This window comes from Zingiber officinale, chromosome 8B (genome assembly GCF_018446385.1).
Source record: "Zingiber officinale cultivar Zhangliang chromosome 8B, Zo_v1.1, whole genome shotgun sequence".
Taxonomy (NCBI): domain Eukaryota; kingdom Viridiplantae; phylum Streptophyta; class Magnoliopsida; order Zingiberales; family Zingiberaceae; genus Zingiber; species Zingiber officinale.
In genome coordinates, this window is record NC_056001.1 from 111,905,234 (window position 1) to 111,932,103 (window position 26,870).

The 26,870-nt window shown below is 35.5% G+C and overlaps 1 protein-coding gene across 2 annotated transcripts; it reads right to left on the reverse strand.

The window, feature by feature from the left end:
* Positions 1-4,390: 4,390 nt before the first annotated feature.
* LOC122016918 (EKC/KEOPS complex subunit bud32-like) lies at positions 4,391-18,288 on the reverse strand. 2 transcript variants are annotated; one of them, XM_042574353.1, is made up of 7 exons: positions 18,153-18,288; positions 7,608-7,695; positions 7,421-7,534; positions 6,895-7,173; positions 6,616-6,729; positions 4,897-4,969; positions 4,391-4,817 (listed from the first exon to the last, which is right to left on the reverse strand). In XM_042574353.1, exons 2-7 carry the CDS (start codon positions 7,674-7,676, stop codon positions 4,780-4,782), a joined length of 687 nt encoding a protein of 228 aa, XP_042430287.1. In that variant the 5' UTR covers positions 7,677-7,695; positions 18,153-18,288; the 3' UTR covers positions 4,391-4,779. The 2 variants fall into 2 exon arrangements, with proteins under 2 accessions (XP_042430287.1, XP_042430288.1); XM_042574354.1 differs by lacking the exon at positions 18,153-18,288 and adding an exon at positions 15,996-16,150.
* Between the last annotated feature and the right edge of the window lie 8,582 nt (positions 18,289-26,870).

Below are 26,870 nucleotides of genomic sequence, written 5' to 3' on the forward strand. Positions count from 1 at the left end.
TGCTCCAATTGTCACATCTAAGCTACACGTCCTGTAGTCCTTCGAATGCTTCTTTGATCTCCATGAACCTCCCAACCACTGAATGTGTGCCTCCTTTTGCCAAGCCAAGTCACAAGCTCAATAAGCTCCATGTGTATTCCTACGTGACCTTGCACGTTTATATATATATATATATATATATATATATATATATATATATATATATATATATATATATATATATATATATATATATATATATATATATATATATATATATTTTGATCCTGTCCGAAAGCTGAATCAACGGACACTGGGCACGTGGCGCTTTCCAACGGCTGACGTAGATCTCCTGACTGTTCGCACGAGCCTCCGGTGAACCTGCACAGAAGTCGGGCCGGGAAGGGGTTCCCGACGACGACCCTCCGACGCTCAAGTCAGGTAAAGCTCGACAACAAAGAAGTGACTCCAAAACTCGTAGAATGCGTACCTCCGGTGAAGGGTGAAGGCCTTTATATAGGGCTGTGGAGAAGCGAGTGCACACATACCGAGGTGTACACGTGTCCTTTCCCATACCGTAGTGTGGGCTTGTCAGAGGAGCTTATCTGACACCATACTGCTACAGTTTGAGCATGTCTTTGATGGGACAGCGAATCCTTCTGCTGCAGGATTTTGGGTATGGCCTGAACGTAGAACATGCCTGCTGTCAGAAAAAGATGTCCCTTGTCCTTTTCCCCTTACCCCTGCTGAACATCCGACCGGACAGCCTTCGCCTTACGTCCGGCCGGACATTTATGGTGGTTTACTTGGGAGATTCTCAGTCATGTGCTTTATGGATACTGCTAGCAGTATGCTACCTCATGTCTTCGGCCGAGCGTGCCCTCCGCTCGGCCCTGCGATCTTGTCCGCTGAGCGTCGGAACCCTGACTTTCGCCAGGGTGCCTTTAACCATCACTAGACACCGGCCGGCCGTCCGGCCGGTCGACCCACCCTTCTCCGGTCGACCACCTGCCCTATTGACTTCCACGTGGCGTTGACTCCACCGAACGGGGGTCCCCTGTTCTTACCGCCGGATCATATATATATATATATATATATATAATTTAATTTAAATCTTATAAACCAACATCAAAATTTAATGTCACACTTGACTAAGGCACAATTTCACCTAACACTTTCTAAATCCTCCTTCATTAGATGCAAACTCACTCAATTGCTAGATCAAGCCATAACTAATTACTAGAGCAATTGATTTCTTAATACTTAATTTATTCTAATTAAATTCAAATTAATTAACTTCAAATTAACTTAAATGATTAATTAACTTGAATAACTAACTCTTAATTAAGAGCTTTCTATGTATAGTAATAGTGTATTAAGAGCTTCAAAAGGGGTGATTTCCACAAAAACTATTTTTCAAAATATTTACACGATATGTTACACTCTCTTAGCACCTTATATTAAGATATATTCCTATGACTTAGATTAATTTCTATCCTATTAGGGCATATCCAAGTATTTCTTTGATTAAGTCATAATCCACTAAAAGAAATACCATCTTGAGAAACATTTCCAACTAATTTTTAAGTGCTGATTGATTGAATTAGTCTTGTGATATATTCTCCCTTTTTCAAGAGTAATAAGTATTAGATCAATTAGTTAGTATAATTTACCAACTACAAGTACATTATACAACCCTTTCCTGTTCAATAAATAAGCATAAAAAAACATGCATGTTGATGATCTTATGAGATGATAATTGATTTGGGATCATGAATGATAAATTTAGTTAGTCTCATTGATTAATTTTGGGATGATCGATCCGGTTCCACAGAAAGGCTATTAGAGTAAATCTGAAAGCGTGCGCGGCGGACAGTCTAGAAGTCCAACATCTTTTTGTTGTGTGTGTCATTTTGAAAAAAAAAAATCCTATAAATACATCACAATTGAGGATCAAACTGTGAATACGTAAATGATAACTTGAATATTTTAGCCCCAAGAACATATTGAGATCGTGAATGCGGTTAGAGGTGGAGAGTGAATTGACAACTTTGATCTCATGTCTATAATGATTAGCATGCAATGAAAAACAAAAACACTAAACTAAAATATAAAATAATATAATGTGGTTCAATAATCCCTTCACTCTTAGAGCATCCACATCAATTACCTTAAATTTAACTTTTACCTTAAATTTTACATTTTGCATTAAAAAAACATCCGCATCAGTTACCCTACCCATTCCCTAAATATACATTTCATGAATAGTAGTTCTTTAAATTTAGGGAATGAATTCCATTCCCTAAACATTAAAATACTATTTCTCACTCCTCCCTCTAATAATAAAAAATTTCTCTCTCCTTTATCTCTCCTCCATCTAATAATAAAGAATATAGAGGAAAGAGAAAAAATAATAAAAAAATAAATATATGATAAATTATAGGGAAGCTGATGTATTATGTAGTGAAAAATGGATATCTAAATTTAATAAAGTAATTCTTTTACCTTAAATTTTAGATTTTAGATGAGGATACTGATGTAGATGCTCTTACTCCATTTTCTTATATAAAATAATTGATCACCATTAGACTTCTCTATATTTACTCTCTCTTGGATACCTTTTGAAAATTCTCTATATTTTATCCTTCTTTCTTGGATATCTTTTGAAAGCATAAAAAATCTTTTACAACATCAATTCTTAGAGTAATATTAAGAGGAAAATCAAATGCAAACAAAAACTAAAAGCAAAATCTCACACTAAAATATATAAAAAAAGCTCGCAAAGAGCATTGGCTTAAAGCGAAATAAAGAGAATGTGTTATGAGCAAGAACCCACAAAAGAATTTTCAAGGAGCTATTTATATTTAATTTATGTCATTAGAAAGTTTATTATGTTAATTATATTTTAACAATTAAATATTTAATTTAATTTGCTAAAATTTGTCTTTTCTATTATAGGTGTTTTCTTCTCAAGTCTTAATTGTTTACGTAAAAAATAATCTTTTTAAAAGAAAAAGAGAAATATGGTTGAAATGTTGAATTAATTTTTTAGCCAAAATATCTAAGAAAAATAGTTCAGTGGTGTTAAAGTTTTTTGGATCATACTTCTATTCAAGCTCCAAGAAACTCATATTTATCCTTAATTTTTTCATTATTAGTTTAATAAGGTAATCTAGATGTTTGTAAAACAAACTCGTTATTATCCAAAAACATTTTTGACGGTCTTACCCTTCTTAAGAACCCAAGTAATGCCATTGCTTTAGTGTTTGAATTCTTAAAAATTCATATATGCTTTTATTTTTGTGTAGAGTTATCAAAATGATTTTAATATCACTGCTTTTGTAAAAAACATAAATGACATAATAATTATAATCCTCAAACTTTTAGAAACTCATTTCTTTTTATTTGCAAAAACACCTTCTATAACCTACAATTCTACTAAAGACACTAAGATTATATTTTTAGCTTTCTTAACGAATATTCAAATTCATATATGTTTTCGCCCGATCGACAAATAAAAAAAAGGACAACCTGATGCACGAAACTCTCGTTATGCGGAGTCCCAGAAAAGAATTCATTATACGCAATCTTACCTACTTTTTACAAGAGGCTATTTCCAGGATTCGAACTCGTAACATTTTGATCACAAAATAATAATGTTACCGTTACGCCAAAGCTCCCCTTCGACAAATAAACAAGGCATAAATAAGGAATCTCATGGTAGACTGAGAATATAACTAGTTGCACTAGTGATCAAACATAGATGACTCACACAATTAAGCAATCAGAGTATATTTCAATCATGAAGTCTTGTATTATTCACAAAATAATTTAATAATGTACAAAATTATATTTTATTTATACTCTAATGTTCATGTCTGATTTGAGCAATAGATAATTAACACTCATAGAGTTACCAAGTATAATTATCCTGTGTAAATATGATTGCATATTGATTTGATTTTGAAGGATACAACTCTGACTTACTTTTTAGTTAGTTAAATATGTATATTTTATGGATTAATATTATTTGCATTTCAAATAAAAAAATTAGGCCATTAAAGTTCAAGATACTTTCCAAAAAAAAACATTAACAAACCTAAAACTAATCAAAAATCAAATAAGACCATTTTTCATATGCATTTCTACTATACATGTACAATGCCATCTTAAGATGTATTTTGTAAAACCAAGCTCCATGATTCATCAAGGTACTTAGCTTCCATAAGTACACCTTAAATTACTCACATGATAAAAATACTAAAAAAAACACTACCCTTATAACAGAAATAAAGATAAATATGAATTTATCCTAAAAGATCAGATAGTTTCCAGTGGCACATTTAGTCTTATACTTGCCAGAAAAAAAAAGTTCAAAATCTAACAGCAAAATGTAATTTCACCTACTAACTTGGAGCTGGCAATCATAGATAATATATCTCTTAATGAGTTTACATACGAACATTTAGTTTAATTACGGTCCTAGGCACATTGAGAATAATCATTCCTTTGGAATCTTACCAAAGCTACCCAACAAAATCAACGGCCAATCTTGGATATGCAGTGAAATTTTATAAATTTTTTCACTGGTGTTTTACAATATTACTACGAATGACAAACCAATAAACCATACAACAATACTTGCAAGAACACCAACACTATATTGAGATTGCATGGCACCAAACATGATGAATTGTGTATTTAGGCTTATATTTGTTAAGTGAAAACAGTTCCATATCTAACAGCAATGTGTAACCTGACCTAGTAACTTGGTGCCGGTGGACACGGAACTCACAAGAATCATCCTACCATGGTACGTTTTCGACCTCGCTGTCTCACTGCAGAAAGTGGTTTGAGATAACAAGTAATTATGAGGATATGAACACGTACATTGGAAGAATTATAGCAAGAGTTCACCTTGAGCTAGCTTGTTCATCGTGGATGACCACTGCTTTGAAGACTTTCTATAGGCTGACAGTATTTTTTCCATCTGTACAGGCAAAACAACTAACATGTACATCATCTGAGGAGAGTCAGGTATCTGGCACAAAGTAAAAAATGTAATAAAAGGAAAATTGAACCTACCAAAGTTTCAATCTCTAATAAGAATGAACGGTTTTAGTATTGTATCTATATTGTATCTTATTATTCCAGAGCAATTCCAATACTTATTTAATTAAATTATTAATAACATAATTAATCTTAATTCATATAAATTATATCTTTTATTTAATTTGTTTATTAAAATTAATTAGTTATCTAGCAATTAATTGATACATTTGATCACCTCCATAATTAAAGAGAAAAATCTTACAAATAATTAAATTTTAATCTTTTTTATGTTTACTCATATATGTAAAATATATAGTTCTTTTACTTTATAATCTATTCACATTAATGAGCAATGAGAAAATGACCTTTCATGATTTAAAAAATTAGGATAAGTTTGCTTTTGAATTATATAACATTGAGGCAATTTCAAGTTTAAAGGTGCAAAAGGCTTTCACTGTTAATGATATAATTTTATTTGAAATGATTATATAATTTTATGAGCTAATGTAATTGTATTTAAAATTTATTCATGAGTATTTGATATTTTGAATTCAATTATATTTTTATGGGATAATGTAATTGTATTTTATTTGATAAAATTCAATTTGAATTGACTAAATCAAAATTTAAATTCATGATTTTTTTAATAAAATTAAATTTGGAATTGTTTATAATTTTAAATTGAACTTTATAGAGTTTTTTTTAAATAATCTGATCTATTATTTAATGGGTACATAGTGATTTTTTTTTTATGAAACCACGAAAAAATTGATTGCTAGTGCAATCATGTCCTAGTTGACTGCGACTTTGAAAGTAAGTTAAACTTTGACTTGTGATTTTATATGGATTTTGAGAGCTCATAACTCGACCAGGTTAAGTGGTGATGAATGATGATTTGGTGTGGCCAAGGTGACATATTCAGCAACTTAGAAGTCCATAGAGATTAAAGAAGGTTGTACAACGCAATTAAGGGACCCTAGGATGATAATTACTAAGGTGGTGTTGGAAAATCTCTGAAGCATGATTTAGCATCGCCGAGTTGGAGGATTAGTGCCTTAAGGTATGAAGAGATTGGGAGAAGATTACACAAATCGATCAAGGGACCATAGGACAATGAGTATCAAGGTGCAATGAGGACCACAACCAGAGAAGATAAACTACGTAGCTAGAGCATGAAGGATGATATGTGGAGGAGCCAAGGGTTCAGGTGCATACAAGGGATGAGAAGCCACAACCTTCAGACAAAGTTAAGCTATTACAACTCACTAAAAGGCACTCTAGTCACATGATCATTCGCAAGAAGAGTAATCATCCATTAATACAAGGATTGGATGGAAAATGAATTACAATTTTGATATGCCTCCAAATAGAGATGCCGAAAGAAGTTTGTTATGTTGGAAAGGAAAGACAAGTTGGAGACGGATTTGTTTTGATATGCATATCAAGAAAAGAAAAGTTAGAATAGAGAAGCACGAAAAAGTCATCAGGGACAAGATAATATCGAAAAACTATCACATGTAAGTCAACATCCCTATATATTTAAAAAACAGATTAACTTCTATGAACCAAAAACAATCAACTAACCACATTTCCACATGAAGAATGCATTGATAACAAAGCTCTCTCTAACACATATAGATCGACTGCTTTATCTTCAGGAAGAGTTGATGTGAAACTCAGACCAAAGTCTATAAGAACCTGTGCAGAGAAAAAGTATCAACAGGAATGATCATAGATCGTATTGAAGTGCAAAATTTACAAAATTGCATATACATCAATAATTATCATATTGATGGATGTAAAATACTTCCTACATTAGCAACTTCAAACAAGTAAATGCAACATGAATTGTTCAAGGCTTACCAACTGATTAGTCTCTCCCCTAATAATCATATTTGAAGTGGTCAAATCACCATGGATAAGACCCCCATCGTGCATTTTTCCCATTGCAGTTCCTATCTGTATAGCAATATCATCTAGTTGTTCTTCAACAATACCATTTAATCCAAAATCTAATAGGATTTCCTTCACAGAGAGCCCATCCACGAATTCAAATGTCAAAGTATGCAGAATTGGATCGACAGCATATAATACTGGAGTGGGGACACCAAGACGCCTGGCTTTTGTCATGCAGCGAACTTCCTAAACAAAAATACAGTTAACTGAGCCTTTTGTCACATGACTCGCATCTCATAGTGCAAAGCGCTGAAATTGGATAAATCTAAGTAGATTAGCAGATCAGTCGTGATCAATATTGACAAAAGAAATTTTAAAAATACTTAAGTCAGTAATTTTTGATAGCTTAGATCTTGGAAACTACATTAAATAGCTACCTCTGTTAATTGAAGACATTCAGGATAATAAAGGATGTGTGGGTAAGTAAACAAACCATGTTCAAGCGCTTCACTGTCAACTTTGAATCAAGTAAGGGATGCCTATATTTCTTGGAGAAACGTTCTTTCACAATCGACAAATGACCCACAAAAGTTGACTTGAACACTCTCTGAAAAGGGCTAATAAGCATTAGATATTATATAAACACAAAAATCCAACGTACAAAGTGCACTAGTACTTACAGCTTCTGCCCCCTGTTTAACCAGGAAACCAAAGGCTTCATTTTCAACTCCCTGAATGTCCATATCCATATTATGGAAGACTGAAGACCTGATGATAACAAAGAATAAGATATAAGTGACCTTATTGTTGTTTGGTTCAAATAAATTGATTCACATGCCATTCAACATAAGTTGTAATTTCAGTACCAATCCAAAGAACATAAATTGTAATGAATGTTTCAAATTTAGAATGAGCATTCATCATTAGAGGGAATTATATGCTTTCAAACTGACACTTTGTTAATCCAATAACACTTGTGTTATTCCTCAAAAAATAATAAATAATGACTTAATAAAACTAATAAATTTTTCTAAAAATCAAAACAACTATTCTAAAAAGCCCTTAACTATTTCTAGTAATATAGCAAGTTAAAATTTTTGATGACTTAGACAACTTTTAATCTTTTCAACGATATTTTAAATAGGCTTCAAATCTTAGGTGTTAAGTCAAGTCCTACAGTATATAAGTGTGGCACCATAGATGTACAATAATTATTATTTTTTTAGAAAAAAAATTTAATGCTTTCCTAGACATAGGATAATATGATTATGAATTTGTGCACATGTTATTCCATAATTTAAAAGGTGTTTGAAGAATAACTTAAATTTCTAGAATAGTTTGTTCTAGAACTCATATGAGTATAGTGTGGTTAATATATCTCACTACTAAAATTTAGATCTTACTAATATCTAGTAATAGTTATAGTGCTTTTGCTTATCATGTCTATTTAAATATCAATAATGATAATTATAAAAAAAAAACAATGCAACAATATAATGCAGGAAAAAAATATTGTGAGATGGAACTATTGGAACCTTCAGCGTATGTTAAAAATCATCTAGGTGTCTAAAGAGGTGTTGGCTAAGGTAAACCCAACTTGAGTAGAACTCAAAGGCAAACCTCTATGGATAGAGGCTTATCGAGGATGCCTAGAAAGGAGGAGCATGATCAACATGAACATATGAGATGAGTAATTCAGTGAAATGTATTTTGGCTTTTGGATAGAAATTATTTAGGACAAAGTTGATGAATTTGCTTGAGGTCAAGCAAGATCAATTTTGATTGCTGTCGACTAATTAGCAGATTTGACACTGCAGTCAATTGTTGACTTGTTTGAGAACGAATGCTTCTCTATTCTGGCTTGAGCCAATAGACCCAAGTCGACTAATATCTAAGTTTGAATTTAAAATTGACCAAGAATGATCATATAACTTTATCTATGCACAGAAGCTCAACTAAAACCATTTGGAATCGATTAAAACTATTAATGGTAAAAAAAGTTGAAAGTTTATCTAAGATAATCAACCGATGACATAGTCGTCTTAAGATTCAGTCCAAGTTAAAGGTTACCAGAGGAGTAGGAAAAACAATTATCTGATAATCGGTTTGATTGGCTAATTGAGTAATAGTTGCGGTGAATAGGGTTCCAAAATTGGTGAATCAATCAACTGGTTGAATTTTCAATCTTAGTCATGTGCTTCGTTTTATAAATATCGAGAGAAGGCACTTTGAACCTCAAAGTCTTGATCATGTCTATTGCTCCGTTTTGTGCACTTATTTATTGTTATTCTATGATCTAAAGTGTTTCACTCTAAATCAATGAAGGTTCTTTGATCAAGTTATTTTTATTATAGTTTACCTTATATTATATTGTTTATTTGTAAAAATAAAACAATATTTGTCAGAGCTTTCTCCGCCTCTTAAAAGGAGGAAGTATATTTCATTAGTGGATTCAAGGAGCGACTCACCAAATAAGTCATAGGTCATAGAATAGAAGCCTAGGAATTTCTAAACCACATAAAAAGATGTGTGTTAACATTATTTATTGTTAATTTTTCCGTTGCATTACTTCTAATAGTTGAACTACTATCATATTGCTACTAAGCCCTTGCATTTGCAAGAGCAACAAGAGAATTTGAAATTACATATTATGTTTATTCATCCCCTTTCTAGATGCACAATAATATCACCATCGACAACAAAAGCTATAACTTTCTTCTTTTTTTCATTCTTTTTTTTTGCATTTTGGTTAGATTGTTACTGTAGTCATATTTCACAGAAGTCATCCAATTTATTGTAGATAAGTCGAAAGATGCCTTATATGCATCTATCATTGATGCCCAAAGGTGAGTTCTAGAGGATGATTTTAAAATATACCTTATTTTGTGTGGTTGTCAACGTGCAAAACTATGGCATGAAGACTGTTTATAATTTCTGTGAACTAGACATGTATATGGTTAATCATTTGTCCATCATTTGGAATTGTTGTAGTTGGTTGATGAGGAGGTCTGAGTCTGATGTACCTTCATGAAGTTTAAGAAGCTTATCCATTAGATCCTTAACATTGTTAAAAGGCTCAACTAATTTAGAGATGACCCATAATGTAAAACAAGAATAGCTTTTATCTTTATTTGTGCCTCCTTTGCTTAATTCATCCATAGCTTGTATAGAACAGGTTCTTCGAGCTCATCAATGGGAGGTGTCCATGACGATTCAATTCTTGAATTATGTCAATAAGAAATATTGCATCATAGATTTCAGATATGAAAAGTTCGTCTATCGAAGAATAGAAGTCAAGAACAAAGGTCGTCATGTTGAAACCGCCTTAGAGAATCATTTGTAAAATAAAATTTTAATTCTACTATGTCAGTTGTTAGTCAACTCAAAGCCAAACAACTCTGACAATCGTCATGAGTTTAAAAGAAGATAGATAGATGCAACCTTCAAATTACTTGTGTTGCTCTTGTAAATGAAGGGACTTAGTCAACTATTTACGCCATCAATCAACTCATTCGCATAGATTTGGGACCAATCGTCCGACATCTGTGACATTAGTTGACTATCAGTACCATCAGTCGACTCATTTGGGCAAATCTTTAATATTTTCACCATTGTCAAAAATTTAGTTGACTTGAAATACTTTTAATTGACTCATCCTCTACCACGAGCTTCTTTTGCACAAAAAAAGTCTTCTAAGTGCCACTAATCAATTTTAAATTCAAAGTTAGATATAAGTCAGCTAACAGTCAACTTAGGCAGTTTCAATTAACTATTCGACCATTTGGTAGACTCAAGTCAAAATACAATGGACTCAAGCATAGACAGCTCTAAACGTGCCAAGCATGTGTAGCTCAGATTGTGTCAAGCACAGGCAGCTCGGACCGTGCCAAGCATTGGCAGCTTGGACAGTGCCAACCACATGCAACTCAATCCATGCCAAGCATGGGCAGCTCGAATCATGCCAAGCTATTCTAATCATTTTGATCGTGCCAAACTTGAGCTAATATGGGTCGTGCCAAATAAGATCCATATCAATAATTATTTTTAAAATTATTAAAAATAAACTCAAAATAAATATTAGCAAATTAATTATTACAATATACAATAACAATAACAATAACAATAACAACCAACAACAATTAAACTTTTATCTCACTAAGTGGGATCGGGTATGAATCATTCTACGTCATTGGATTTAATCTCCACTATATCCTCATATAATTTAAATGAATTTTATCCTATTTTATTGTTACTAACCAAGTCTTATTTGGTTTCTCTTAAATAAATTGTATATTTGTCAAGGCCTTTTGTCATTTAACTTGAAAAGTTATTAGTCGTCTACATACATATTTATGCAATTTCAAATGCGTCTTTCGGAATTTTCTCTCAATAGACGCAACCCTGATTCTTTTTGTCCGCACATCCACTTTAATATCCTCATCTCTACAACTTTCATCTTTTACTCGTGTAATCGATTCATAATCCAACATTCATATAATGTAGTAGGTTTATCCACCGTTTTATAAAACTTCCCTTTAAGTTTTAGAGATAACTTACGATTACAAAAAAACACCTCACAAACTCCTCCATTTCAACCATATCCTATGTAAAACATCTTTATCAACTCTTTTATCCTTTTGCAAAAACAATTCTAAATACTTAAAGCCCTTAATTAGAGACAACTTATCTTCTCCTATTTTAACCATTATTTTGTTACGTCTAATATTACTAAACTTAAATTTCATATATTTAATTTTGGCTCTACTAAGCCTAAAACTTTTCACTTCCATAATTTCCCACTAAATTGAGCTTAGCATTTTTACTTCAAGTATTTCATCAACCAAAACAATATCATCTGTAAACAATATGCACAATGTCTTGAATGTATCCTTGTAACACTCTTTATAGGAAATGGTTCAATTAATCCACGTGGAGTTTTCACCAAGCCGATCCCACCTAGTAGGATAAGGCTTGGTGGTTGTTGTTGGAGTCTTCACTCTTATAGTATTATTATTATATTATTAAAAATAATTTATATATAATACTAATTCAATTGGATTGGGCCCACTACCTCATGCATAGTAGGTTCACTTTTAGTACCAAGCTCAACCAAGTCCATTTTCATCTGGATTAGGTTGCTTGCGGCCTAATCTAGTTGACACCTCTAGCAATATAAGACACGGATGTTTTATTTCCACTTCCTACATCTTCTGTTTGTAAATATTTGCTTCTCTATTGATTAATCAATTCTAAAGGAATGATTGTTTCATTACTGCCAGCAAGTTTATACCACGTGAATATGTTTTTTTTATTTTTTGATCTATTTAATTGATAGGAACTATAGAGCTTTATTCAGTATCTTAACGTCATAATCTCTATCGCCTAGGGTTGATGCATCATTTCTTTCTGTGACATTAAACTTCAAGTCTGGTACAAGCATGCTAGTAAAGGTCAAGGACTATCTTTTAAACAAGTATCTATCTTAAGCCACCTTTCAAACTTAATTGTCTAAATGATCTACTCTACAGAAATAAATCATTTTGCTCATGTATGCCACATAAAATTATACAGAAGTGTTTGAACTAGGATGATATCAACAGCATATATGCAGCGTAACATATGGCGTTCTGAATGGGAAAAAAAAAGAAAGAAAAAAAAAACTAAGGATCAAGAACATCAATACTAAGAGGTTTGGTAAAGAAATCATTAAACTTTTGTTAGGAGAACTGTTATTATCAAGCACTGGATCTGGTAGTTGTAATTGTTATATGTTTTTAAGTATATTCAGTGATTACTAAACCCCCATCAAGCTTCTATTTTGTGGAGCATTTAATTTTTTAGGGAAGTAATGATTTTAGGAAAACAATTACATTGATCTTTTGTCCCTACCTAGATACAGTGGGAATAATATTGACAACTACCTTCTCTCTCCCTTGTAGCGCTTGATGCTGATTGAGTACTTTTAAGTTAGGAGGTGTTCATTCAATTCCCTCCATAAAATTGCACATCCTTTGTCTAAAATTTAATTGGGACTTTTTCCCTATCAGAAGCTCTAATCTCCTTGGGTTCTCAGCTAAGTGATGATCAACTTATAGGAGGAAAACATGAAAATGGGAACAAAACACGTGAGCACCAGAATGGAGAGCACCGTATCCAGTTTAGGAAGGGGAAATTTCCTCCTCCCAGAGATTGAATATACCTTAGAAAAGGAACTCACTTCCTAGCTTGCGCTTTCCTTGCCTTCAACTTTCAGGGCAAGGTCTGTTAACAAGAGAAGTACTTCCCTCACTTCCAATTGGGAAGGATTTAAAAAAACATTCTTTCTTGCACTTGCTTTCAGTTAGTGGTTCCTTTGGGAAGCCATGTATGAGTCTTCTTCCCATGACAGGAGTTCCATACCATCGATGTTGTTCAAGATGGAACCAAATCAATTGGCCATTGAGTTGGTCTACAACTTGCTCTTGCTCTTGGGAATCCTTAGCGTGCCACAATATGCATTTATATGTTAGGAAAGAGTCCAAATTTATATTTATATATTAAGGCTTGCCCTTCATATGTCGGTAACACTTAGAGCTGTAAATGAGTCAAGCCAAGATTTGTATTGTTCAACTTTGTTTGATAGGGTAACTGTGCTAAGTCAAGACGAGTATAAAATGAACCAAGCCATTGAAATAGTTATTCAAGCTTGTTATGATTCTTTTTTTGCTTGGTTAGAGCTTGTCTTGAGCATGACTTGAACTTAATTCATTTAGATTTTATCAAGTATTAATTCAAATTTGTTTGATTATTTAAAAATTTTACATTTTTAGCTTATTTGGTTAGTTAGAGAATTTGATATTCCAAGCATGTTTGTTCCTTTCGAAAGTTTCTTAGTTTATTTACAAGTATAATAAGAGTTTTGTTGATGAACATGATTTGCAAACTTTCTACCAAAACATTGTTCATAAACATTATTCATAATCAGTTCCTAATCTCTAGTTATGAACATTAACAAGTTAAACATAAATACGTTCAAACTTATTCATTTAGTATAATGAGTTGCTTGGAGGGAAAGACTAGAAGGGAAAGATTTTAGGTTTAGTAGACTAAAGACAAAACATATGGAATTTAAGTTTAGCAATATTAGATATAATAAGACAATTGTTAAGATAGGAGACGACGAGTTGTCCGAAACTCAGAGGTTTAAATATTTAGAATATTTTTGCAAAATGATGGAGGGATTGAGAGAGATGTTTTACATAGAATACAAGCAGGATAGTTAAAATAGAAAAGCATGGGGTGTTTTATGTGACGGTAAAGTACCTCTAAAATTGAAAAATTCTACAAAACCGTAGTTAGACCTGCTATGTTATATGAAGCTAAATGTTGGGCTATGACTCGGGCATATGAGCAGAAGATGAGAGTTGCAGAGGTGAGGATGTTAAGATGGATGTGTGGACATACGAAAATGAACATAATAAGAAATAAGAGTATTAGAGAGAAAGTCGAAATTGTATCTATTGAGGGAAAACTCCGAGAGACGCGTTTAAGATGGTACGGGCATGCACTTAGACTACCAATAAATGCGCTAGTTAGGCGATGTGAAACTATGATAGACACGAATATCAAACGAGGAAGAGGAAGACCAAAAAAGACTTGATTTGCCACAATAAACAAAGATAAACTTTATTTAAATATAGATGATGGTATAATTGGAGATAGAGCTCAATGACGTAAAAAGATCTATATAACCGACCCCACCTAGTAGGATGAGACTTGATTGTTGTTGTTGTATTTAATTGATTTTATATATATTGAATGAACGTAAACAATCTTTTACCAAGCCAAAGAACAGGCTTGCTCACAAACATTTGGTTCATTTACAGCCTTAGCAACACTCCCTCTACATGTATGGATGGGAAGTTTAAGTTGATAGGCTTAAGCCTCCCACCGCATATGTGGTAACTGAATTTTTTTAGCACAAGTGGAATTCAAATCCTTGACCTGCTACTTTGATATCATGTTAAAGTCAAGGTTCTAAAATTCGCTAGGCGCTAGTCGGGCGCTAGACCAGCGCCTAACGCCTAGGTTGCCTAGGCGGGGACTAGGCGCTACTAGGCGGATTCCACGGTATCAATATAAATTACATAATAAATCACATTCTATAACTCCAACACAATAAATCAAATTTAAAATGAGTTTAAAATTACACAACTAATAAAATATTACAAATTTATTCCATTTTTTCTCCTCTATAATTTTCAACAACTTGTTCTTCATCGGACACAAACTTAATATTATCATCGGACACAAACTCAAGGTTACATTTTAATTTTTTTTTAAAATTAAACTTTAAATTTAAAAACTCAAACTAATAAAAAAAATCATGAAAACCCTGCACTATTTCTGCGGCGCCTAGACGATTCGACCGATTAGTCGACGCCTAGGGCCGCCTAATCCCCCTAGGCGCTAAAGCCGACTAGCATGTTTTCGGTGCAACTGGCTAATGCTTAGTGCCTAGGCGGGGCCTAGGCGGACGCCTAGGCCGATTTTTAGAACATTGGTTAAAGTTAATTGGCTAGCTACTTACCCCAAAACACTAGGGTTTAGAAAAGGAACCAATCTATAATTATCTGTTAACATAAAAACAATAGGTATATTAGTACAGTGCATTTATGCCTATAGATATTAACATGCAGAAATGATTTTAATACTTAATAAAGATATATAGTCATGCATTTAGCTATTATTTATTGAAAACTTGATTCCTAGAAAAATGAATTTAAATTTTAATATATTTGAACTAAAACAATACAAGAACCTGAAAAATATATGAGGTCCCATCAATTCAATTTACCTAACATATTTAGCTGTTAATTCATTTATGGCAGTTTTTTTTTCTTTAACAACGTAAAAAAAGACAGTAAAAAGGGGAGAGTGAGAAAGAAAAAATCTCCTAAACTTTGAAGTTTGACCAAACGAAGGCGTGACTCAGATATCCAAACGAGCATGAACTTGCGCAATTCCAAAATCAAATTGGCATCCATTGTTAAATCACAACATACAAACCACAGTGAAAAGAATTATACCAAAGTTAGACGGGAGAAGACAGCAGTCACTGGCTCACAATACTGGTCGATATCGCCAAGACAAGAGCACAGAGAAGAAGACAGGCCAGGCAGGCTGCCGGAACAGGAACAGCCACCAAGAGGAGCCTATGTGGTTGTGCGCCGTATGGACTGTAGAGAGCGTGAGACGAAGAATCTTCGGGAGACTTTGAAATTTCGGGAACGGGTCGAGCGACGGCGTGCGTCGATGGCAGGAGAGGATCGAAAATAATAACGAGAATAAATTAGGGCTTAGGTGTGCTTTAAAAGTAGCGTTTATTACAAGGTTATTGTATAAGTGTTAGTGTTAGTGATTGATTAAAGTTTAAAATAATAAATAAATAAATAAGTGTAAAAAATAAAATATTATTTATATCAGCTACTATTAAATTTCAGTAATTAAATTTTTTAAGTCGAAGTTTGTAATTTATCTTTAGGTGTGTTTGATTACGTGTTGAAATAATCATATAATCAAGATTATAATCAATAAAATATAATCTGATGCGGTGATAAAGAGGGTCCAGCAAACCTGAGTCAAAGATAGAGATAGCAACTAATATAGAAATCAAAGTCAGAACGGTCAAAATTAGGGAATCAACGGGCTCACCAAAAATGGGTCGGGCGACAGTCAACTTCAACTGTCAAGCGGGCCTAAAGGTTTCGATCGGCCACAAAGCTCATTGGAATAGATCGCTCGTCTGGCTAAGGTCAGTACAGAAAGAATCAAAGGCTCACAACTGACCAAGCGAGTGTCAAGCCAACGGGAGCTCATGTTTAGTCGAGCAAGACACAACCTATCAAATCAAGGTACTACGGAGGAGAGCAGCAGGTGGGATTGACCGAGGGAGAAGTCCAAACAGAGCAGCTATCTCGCTCTACCAAAATAGTGGGACCACTCCCATATTTTGTAATATCTCTCTGGGAGATAATGGTGCTGACAACAAGGCATAGTCAACAGGCAAATCGTACGACGAGAGCTTCTATTGTCATGTCAAGGATTTTCATGCCCTATTAAGGTATTGTGTCAGAGACACTTTTCTGACATGTACACGCCTTGAGGAGCGTGCACATCACTTACTATAACACTATATAAAGGGGGTACATGCACCGACAAAGGCATGCGCTATTCATTATTTGTGTTTGTGCTCTCATGGCTATTAAATTGCTCCGCCTTCTTTCTATTATTCCGATGATTGACTTGAGCGTCGGAGGACTAACGCCGAAGACCTCTTTCCTAACCCAGACACTGACGTTTCTTGTGTTGTAGATTAGAGAGGAGTCTTCGCATGATCAACCGAGGAACTACATCCCCCGCTAGCCTTCTTCACCGATTTCATACAGAATCATAAACTAACCTTTTTTTTTTAATTTAATCTTACATAATATAATAAAAACTTTTATTTGGAGGTTTTAGTCTATAACTTCGTTTAACAAAATAAAATATAAATATATATATATATATATAATTTAAATTTTCTTATGATAATTTTATTAGCCTTTAAATCATATCTATTTAGTTTATCTTAATTATGACTGAAGTGATTAATTCAATGAACCAAAGTTTTAATAAGAAAACTTAAGTTAAAAAAAAAAAAAAAAAAAGCAATATGTCTTGTCCCCCACGCACACGATTGTGCGCTTGCTGCCTCAGCCGACACCGCCCTTGCTCGCTCTCGACGACCAGCCATGCCTCTGCTCATGCTTGACGGTCGATGAGCCACTTGCCACATACGGCCCTCGACAAGCCTTCTACAAGAAGGAACAGCTGCGACACCGAGCCGACACCATCCTTGTTGCTCGCTCTCGACAACTGGCCAAACCGCTCGCGCTGAATGGCCGATGAGCCACTTGCCACCTCTAGCCCCTAGCGAGCTTTCCACGCAAAGGAACGATGGCGGAGCTGAGCTGGCGTCGCCCCGTTGCTCGCAGTCGACGACCGGCAGTGCTGCTGCTCACGCTCGACGACCGACCGTGGCATGGTTCGTCGGAACGGGCGTGGAACGGCCGGAACGGGCGTTCCGGCACGGGAACGCCTCACGCCGTTCCAAAGTTCCGGTAAATAAAAACGCCGTTCTCGGACGTTATAACAGTAAAAGAACGGATCGGAACGCCGGGACGGAACGGATCGGAAATGATTACCTCCTGATGAATCGGAAAACGACGTCAGAGGCGCTCCGGCGTGGCCTGATCGGGAAGCTTGCGCTGTCGAAGAAGGCGGCGGCGGCGGCAGCAATTTAGGGTTGGTACGCGTGAGAAGTGAGACAAGAGCGAGGAGACGGAGAATTTAATAAATAAAATTTATTTTCTAAAAATATAATCATTTTAATATATAATATAATAAAAAATCATTTTAAATTTTTAAAAAATCTAAAAAAATCTATATAATCATATAAACTTATTTTCTTATTAACTATTATTTATATTATTATTATTATTCTATGTAAATGTAATTAGATTAAATTTTTTATTATATATATATATAATTTGTTTATTATTTATTTTTATTATTATTGTTTAGTATTGTAGACACAACTTAAAATGATTAGTATATCATTAAATATTTAGTAGGAGAAATTACTAACAAATTAAACATAAATTAAAAATTTTTATTAAGTGATATATATATCCGGCTCCGCCCTCCGTGGAACCCAAGAACTAGCAGTAGATCAAAAGGTAGCAACCCTACCAATTCGAGCTTGCCACAGTCCATGTAAAGAAATATAAAATTAATCAGCAAATAGAATGTGAAGGTAGGGGTTTATGGCAGTAGATCACTCCGAGTTGAAGCAACCTGGTGACTTCACGGTACATTGAAACCCCTCGCGAGAAAACCCACTGCTTCTCCTATAAATAAGTCGAGGCAAAGCAATTTTCAGGAAATACCAGCTAACAACGAGTAGTGAATGGATAAAAATGAGATTTACCTTCTTAAGTGTGCAACATGTTCTTGCCTGCTCATGTTCTTCATTTCTTCAAGCTCTTCTTGATAATTCTCCAACTGCATGGTATCCAGCCAATAGAAAGTCAAGTAGACGATTAATATTGCAAAGCTAAAGAAAATTTAAACTGATCAGTAAATACTGGGAATAATATAACAAACAAGATTACAATTTTCTAGTTAGAAGAGTTTACTGAAATGTTGAATATGAAACTAAACTAGTAATTAAGTGTGTTAATGTGACAATGAAAGAGTTTTCCCAGCAAACACTTCATAAGAACACCAATACATAAATGGGTGGGGCTATCTACACCCCATCGATTACTAAATAAACCCCATTTTCTAAATACACCCATAAAAAAAATTATCACAATTCTTTCTAAATACACTCAATATCTTATTGATTGTATGTACAATCAATAAAACTAACTGTTCAATAAGATCATGTTACAATTTCAATAATAAATCATCATAATAGTGATAAACAAAAGCAAAACATCAACAAGTTACTAATGTTCATATTATCAACCATAGAGAACCAAGAAAATCAATGTAAAGAGTATCAAATGTAACAGTCAAATTACATTCATACACAACAATTTCAAGTACAATCATTAACACCATCATCATCAAAGAAATCATCACTGTCACGAGCATCACCGGGAGAAGATAGAGAATAAGGAATATGACTTGGAGGGGTGGTTAACTGAAGATGTTGCATGATTAACATCTATTGTTGGCGGAACTCGTTCATTTCTTGTATGTGTTTTGCGTGAAGTTCGTTGAATTTCTGATCCCTTTGCCTTTGTAATGTGTGAAACTCTTGATGTTCATTGTCCCTTTGCACTAGTAACTCCTTCAAATGACTAACCTCTTCTTTCAGTTGATTTATTTCTGCCCTTACTGCCGGTGGGGTGGAAGAATATGTACTAGTGATTCTACAGCTTTTACTCAAAGAACCCAGTCTAAATATTCTTCCTCCTTTCGGTCCACCAATTGTCTCGATCCATAGAATCATATTATCAACAAATGACACCTATTAATATTTAAATCATAAAATAAAAGATATTAAAAAATAAAAAAGGCACCTATTAGATAGTTTATCTCCAAAATATCATTTATTCAATGTTGTTGTACTAACTATTAGTAGATGCCACAATATATAACAAATACTGAGTAGCTTCTACAACATTGTTCCTCACTTTCAATATTATTATAGTAGTTACTAATTGTTGTTATAATATGTAGAAGCTACTATGCAGCTGTAACAACCGTTTTAAAGTGCTTTTGATAAATTTAAAATGATTTTGATGAAGTTTAAATAATTTTGATCAAGTTGATAAAGAGTATTTTAATATAATAGTGTTAGAGTTTAAAATTTAGGGTTCAAGATTTTAAGATTTAGGATTTAGTCAAAAAATGTAGAAGCTACTTGGTATTAGTGCAGTTGGCACTAATAATTAAACTTTAGTTTTGATTAATGATAAATGGTCAAAGTTAGATTCTGTGAGATCTACTACTTTTACCAAGTATGCAGAATTTGATGGGTCTAGAAGACCTGACATCAGGCTAAAGCCCAGTTAGGCCTGAAGAATTGATAACTGGCACAAAGTCTAGATAGGTCAAGGTGTGACCAGATACTGGATATCTAGTAGGAAGTCCAGTTGGGTCTGCAGAATCTGGCAATTGGCTGAAGTCTAGTTGGATATGTGGACTAGACTGTAAGTACCTTGGGTAGTTTTGATGTGGTTAACCGAGTTAAGTTAGATCCTGTTGTGTTTTGATGTCTTGTGTCTAAGTGTGCAAGAACTTAGGAGCACAAGAGGTCAAGTGAAAGATGCAGCTAGTTAGAAGGATGACACGGGAGAGATATTCGACGGGCTCGGTGTGTCCAAGGAACAAGGTGCTGCAGAAGAGTACGTTGGTAGATGAGAAAGAAGCGCAGAGTTTCTAAGGGAAGAGAAGCCAGAGTGGAAGCTTGCTCAAGGAGAAGGATGGAAAATAGGTTCGGGTGACCCTTATTCAGGATGATTGAAATCAGTGAACGGAGCCGGAACGACAGAGAAATTGGATAGTCAACATGTTGTTGACTGTCCGGGTTCTCAGACCAAGTCCAGGCGCTCGGATGGTTTGGGCACCCAGACTCCTTGGGCACCTCGGGCGCCTCGACGTGTTGCTGAGCGAGGAGGCATCAGCCGCGTCCAGGCGCCCGGGATTGGTCCAAGCGCCCGGACTAGGATAAGTTTTATCTGCTAGCCATTTGCGCTCTATTGTCGTCGTGGATAAAGTTTTATCCACGCCCAGAGGCCCAGAGCCATTCTAGGAGCCCAGAGCTGCCACTCCAATAAATAGTCAGATTTGACCAGCAGGCTATAAATACAGCTCTGGTCTCAGTAGTAGAGAACAACACTTGTACTTGAATTCCTTTTCTATTCTACTACTCTAATTGTGAGTGGTCAATGTTGTAAGGGGCTACTCCACTAGAAAGAGAATTCTAGTGAGCTTTTCATAGTCTTGGATTAGCAATCTTTTGATTGCAAACCAAATAAATGCGGCGCCGTAAGGGATCAACAATTGGTATCAGAGCTCATCCACTTTAGAAGGACTAACTGTCAACCGAAGCATAGAAGACAATGGACGAAATAAGCATCCACTCGCTGAAGTTCGAAGGAGACTTCGCCCATTGGAAGAAGAAAATAGAGATATATTTCAAAACTGACTTCGATATATTTCTAATATTGAAAAATGATTTTGTAGTATCTACCGACAGAACAACAAGCTAAAGAAAGAAGAAAATCGGACAAAGAATGAATAAGCTGAGTTTGTGGCCAATGAAAAAGTAGAATTCCATCTGCTAAGTGTGCTGCCACCACAAGAGGTCAACAGGATCAGAGTCTATAAGTCCGCAAAAGATCTCTGGGAAAAATTCCTTGAGCTTCACGAAGGATTCTCTGAAGCCAAGCTCGCAAGAAGAAATCTACTTTGGAATCAACTGACGAATCTTTGACTGAATGAAGGTGAAACGGTCCCTCAATTGCATGCTAAGCTAAAGGAACCATTCACTGAACTCATGAATCTCGGATGAAAGGTAACCAACCGAGATTTGATAAGGAATGCACTTAGCGCTTTTCCAAGAACACTTAAATGTTCAAATCTAGTAGATACATATTACATCTCTAGGGACTTAGATGTAAGTAATTTATAAGAATTATTTTCTACCTTTGAAATTCATGAGTTTAGATGTGTAGATCTAAGGAAGGAGCCGAAGCAGAATATTGCCTTAAAGGCAAAAATGGACGAACTAGATTTTCTAAGTATGATTAAGAATTGCTAGGGGAATGCATCTTTAGTTATTTCCTTATTTTGTTTACTTGCTCTAGACAAGCAAAAATAAGTGCGGAGGGATTTGATAATCAGCATTTGGACACTTTATTTTCTTATTATAACTCGATGTTTTGACCCTCTTATGTATCCAGTTATATGTTTTTAGTGTGTTTTATGAGATTGGATATTTGTTAGTCTTTATCTCAATTCCTATACATTTGAGAGGTATTATGGATATTATTTAATTATATTTTATTTTGTAAGAATTGAGGGAGATAACAATTGAGAGGAGAGAGGAGGAGCATCGGTATGATCCAATTATGATTTGATTTGATTGTTGGTTAAAGGAAGGAGACCAGCCCAATTTCAAAAGCCTCTTCCATCTTACAAGCCAATCCAAAACCCATTCAAGCCCAATTATTCTGGCCCAAGAAAAATTCTATTGCAGCTGAACCGGCCGGTTTGGTTCAGCGGGTCGGTTCAGCAAATCCGGTACGATTGTAGCTTGAAGGGAGAAATACGACACAGTGACATTTGGCTAGGGCTCGGATTTTTCTTCTCGCACTGTTCGCGTCTCTTCCCCGCGCGCCCGACACCCCCAATTCCTTCTCCTCGTGATTCTTCTCCGGTGACAACAATCTCCGGTGATTCCGACAAGCAGCGATGACTTTGAGTTAGGGTTCTCTATTGGTGGAATGAATCTGCTCCAGCGGTGGTGAGTCCCTTCACTTCAGATTCTCGACAAAAGGGCGACGACGCCTAACTAGGGCTTCTTGGCGGGGGAGCATTCTTCTCCGGCAAGCACCCCTCTCATCCCTTCCTCAGTGGAGGTTCACCTGCGGATGACGTTGCGAATACAGAGGGTTCCACAGAGGAATTCGGTTGTCCCTTTTTTTCTCCAGCGAGGACCTTCTGAAATTCCAGACTGGTTCTGCTGTGGACTTCTGTGGACGGCGTTGCGGAAGCAAGAACTCCAGTAAAAGCAGTGTATCAAATTCCGGTAGAATCTGAGTTGACTGCACTGCTTTTCTTCTTCACCGTTCGTTCATGACCAGCAGTCAGTTGTGTGTTGTTGACCACTGGGGCTGGCGCTCCAAATACGGGTCTCTGTGTGATGGCGGGGGTAGTCGACTTGGTGTATGATCGCGGAAGAGGGTTTGGTTAGCTTAGATGATTTACTTGTTTGTTTGATCATGTTATTTTCTTGTTCATGTTTGATTGTTGTTATTGCACTTTGTTAGTTTCGCTATGTATAATTGTTAATTCTGTATCATAGTGATAATGTGATATAGGTTATCATTTATGTATAGCTAGGTTTTGTTTAATTGCTGTTAAGTTTGTTGAGTTTAATTGCACTTATTTTACTACTGTTTTTGCGCTATACATGTTTGCACTATTTGTTATGTTTTTTATGTTATGTCTATTGGTAGATGTTCTTGTTTCGTATGGTGATAATGCAGTGCAAGAGTGTCTACGATAGTTAAATAGGGTAGTTGGTTAATTTCTTTATGCATGTTTCTTTTGTAGAAGGGATCCTTATAGCGTAGAGTGACATTGCGCTGTGAATTCAATTTTTGTTGGTAAGGATTTCATTTATTGCATTAGGTTTAGAAAACCCCAAAACAACCTCATTGTTCAACTTCGTCTGAAAACAAACATCCTATCATTGGTTCCACGTGAGAGATGACCTAATCCTCTACTATACTACCTTGTGTAAGTTAAGGGTTCGGTAGATTAGAAATGAATTAATTTGACGTAAGCGGGTGACGGTCACAAATACACAAATCAAAGATCAGGAGCGATCACTGGAGAGTCGTCTCGACCACAAAGTCCGCCCGAGGGTCATCTGGATCTTCCCACCCTCTCAAAAAAATCAACCTTCCGAGTTTAGGTGTGCACTATGTCGTTCACGAAGTCATAGTAAGCCAGAATGCCCTTTAGAACAATCGATATGCTTCTACTGTAAACGTTCAGGGCACAAGAGTAGAGAATACACCTTGAAGGCTTAGTTGGAACATTCAGATCCTCCTTCCTAGAAAGGATGCCCCATGTAGTCACATCGGTCAAAGGGACCGCAGAAGCCTCAATCATCATGCCAGCAACAACCCTTACCTCCCTCTGCACAGCTATACTTAGGGTTGTAAACAAGCCGAGCCGAGCTTTGGGGTGTTCAAGCTTGTTTGATAAGGTAATCGAGCCGAGCTTAAAATGAACCAAGCTTTTGAAATGAGTGTTCAAGCTTGGCTTGGTTTATTTTTAATGAGCTTGAGCTTGTTTGAAGCTTGGCTTGAGCTTGGTTCATTTAGATGTTATCGAGCTCTCAATTCAAGCTTGGCTTGAGCTTGGTTCGAGCTTGGTTTGTTTAGATGTTATCGAACTCTCAATTCAAGTTTGTTTGATTGTTTAAAACTTTTAGTTGTTTGATTCGTTATTGAGCTTGATAATTTAAATTTATTTATTTTATTTTATTATTTATTTAATATATTGAAAAGAATTTTATTAATAAATATGGTTCATGAACATTGTTCATGAACGTTGTTTACGAACATTGTTCACGAACGTAAACGAGCTGAACATATATGTGTTCAAGCTTGTTTGTTTAGCTTAACGAGCTGTTCAAGCTTGTTTGTTTAATTAATCTTGTGCATATTAAACGAACATAAACAAGCTCTTACCAAGCCGAACACCAAGCTTGTTCACGAACGCTTGGTTCATTTACAGCCCTAGCTATACTACATATAGGGTGTAGAGCAAACCGAGTTATCGGCACCTATGCACTATCCTACACCCACAACAAAGTACTATCTGTCATACCCACAACAGTAGTATCTATCTGTTCCACCACAGCAATATTTGTTGCCCTTGTCTCATCCTCATAGTTGATTTCGGCGCTTGCCAATCAATTGCAGCAAGGATTTGACCAAAAACTTGCACCTCCAAGAACTCAGCAACCCAACTTAGATGTCGGTCGAATCTATGCCATGACTCGAGTGGAGGCACAACAAGCAGGGGGTTCGGTCATATGAGATAAGATCTTAGTCTATGATATTCCTACATATATATTGATAGACATTGCAGTTCTCATTCTTTCATATCTCGTATATTTATGGATAAGATTAGAAGGATTCCAACACCTAAACCGTGTGGATTAGCGGTAACTATACCCTTGGGAGAGGTACTGACAATTAACCAAGAAGTTATGGGTTGTCCCTTGGACTTTAATGGCCACACTCTCATGGTAGACCTACAGACATTGGAAATTATAGAATTTGATATAATTTTAGGCATGGATTGATTGGCCACTTACCGTGCTACAGTCGATTATTGAGCAAGAGTGGTTATCTTCGAACCTCCAAATCAACCATCGTGGGAATTCATCGGGGCTAACAACGATGGAATATCTATCATTTCAACATTGCAAGCTAAAAAGTTATTGTCTCATGGATGTAAGACCTATTGTCATTAATAAGGGCAGATAAGAAAGGTATACCATCTCTTCCGGATGTGCGTATAGTTTAAGAATATCCTGATGTATTTCCTGATGAACTTCCAAGCTTGCCACCACAAAGGCAAGTGGAATTCACAATTGAGATACTTCTGGGGACGACTCCAATATCAAGGGCCCCATATGCTATGATGCCAAAGGAACTAGAAGAACTAAAACTACAACCACAAGAGTTGTTAGACAAGGGATTCATCTGTCCTAGCGCCTTACCATGGGGAGCCCTGTGTTATTCCTTAAAAAGAAAGATGTATCACTAAGGTTATGTATTGATTATTGACAATTAAATGTGGTGACCATCAAGAACAAATACACCTTGCCAAGGATAGAGGGCTTGTTCGATCAACTTAAGGACATTTGTGTGTACTCTAAGATCAATCTAAGATCGGGCTACCATCAACTTAGCGTAAGTGATGTAGGTGTGTAGAAGACAACGTTCCACACACGTTGTGGACACTACGAGTTCTTAGTGATGCCGTTTGAATTTAATAATGCTCCAGCTGCTTTTATGGACTTGATGAATCAGGTATTCATAGATATTTGGATCGATTTGTTATTGTTTTCATAGATGATATGCTGATATACTGAAAATTAGAAGAGGAGCATGAACAACATCTCCACATAGTTTTGGAGACCATACGGAGAGAACATCTATATGCAAAATTTAGCAAATGTGCATTTTGGTTACCTTCCGTAGGTTTCCTTGGACATGTGATGTCTAGTAGAGGTATTTCGGTGGATTGACAGAAAATAGAAGCTATTACCAAATGAGAACAACCTAAGACTGTACAAGAAGTTTTTAGCTTCCTCGGCTTGGTAGGGTACTATCAAAGGTTTGTGGAAGGCTTCTCCAGTATTGCAACACCCTTGACTTGACTGACCAAAAAGTGAGTGAAGTTTGCATGGAAAGAGGATTGTGAGGCGAGCTTCTAGGAGCTTAAACGAAGACTAACACGTGCACCAATTTTAGTGATTCCTTCGGGTGAAGATGAGTTTATACTCCACTCAGACGCATCCATGTAAGGATTGGGCGTAGTTCTGATGCAAGGTGACCGAGTGGTGTCATATGCTTCCCGTCAGTTGAAAGACCATA

Bases quoted from the DNA above. Each gene is read 5' to 3' on its own strand.
- LOC122016918 (XM_042574353.1), bottom strand. From the start codon at position 7,676: ATGGATATGGACATTCAGGGAGTTGAAAATGAAGCCTTTGGTTTCCTG. The intron at 4,970-6,615 runs GTTAGTTGATTG...TTGCCTGTACAG, and splicing joins ATTCTTCATGTGGAAATGTG to ATGGAAAAAATACTGTCAGC. The intron at 4,818-4,896 runs GTGAACTCTTGC...CACTTTCTGCAG, and splicing joins GATGAACAAGCTAGCTCAAG to TGAGACAGCGAGGTCGAAAA.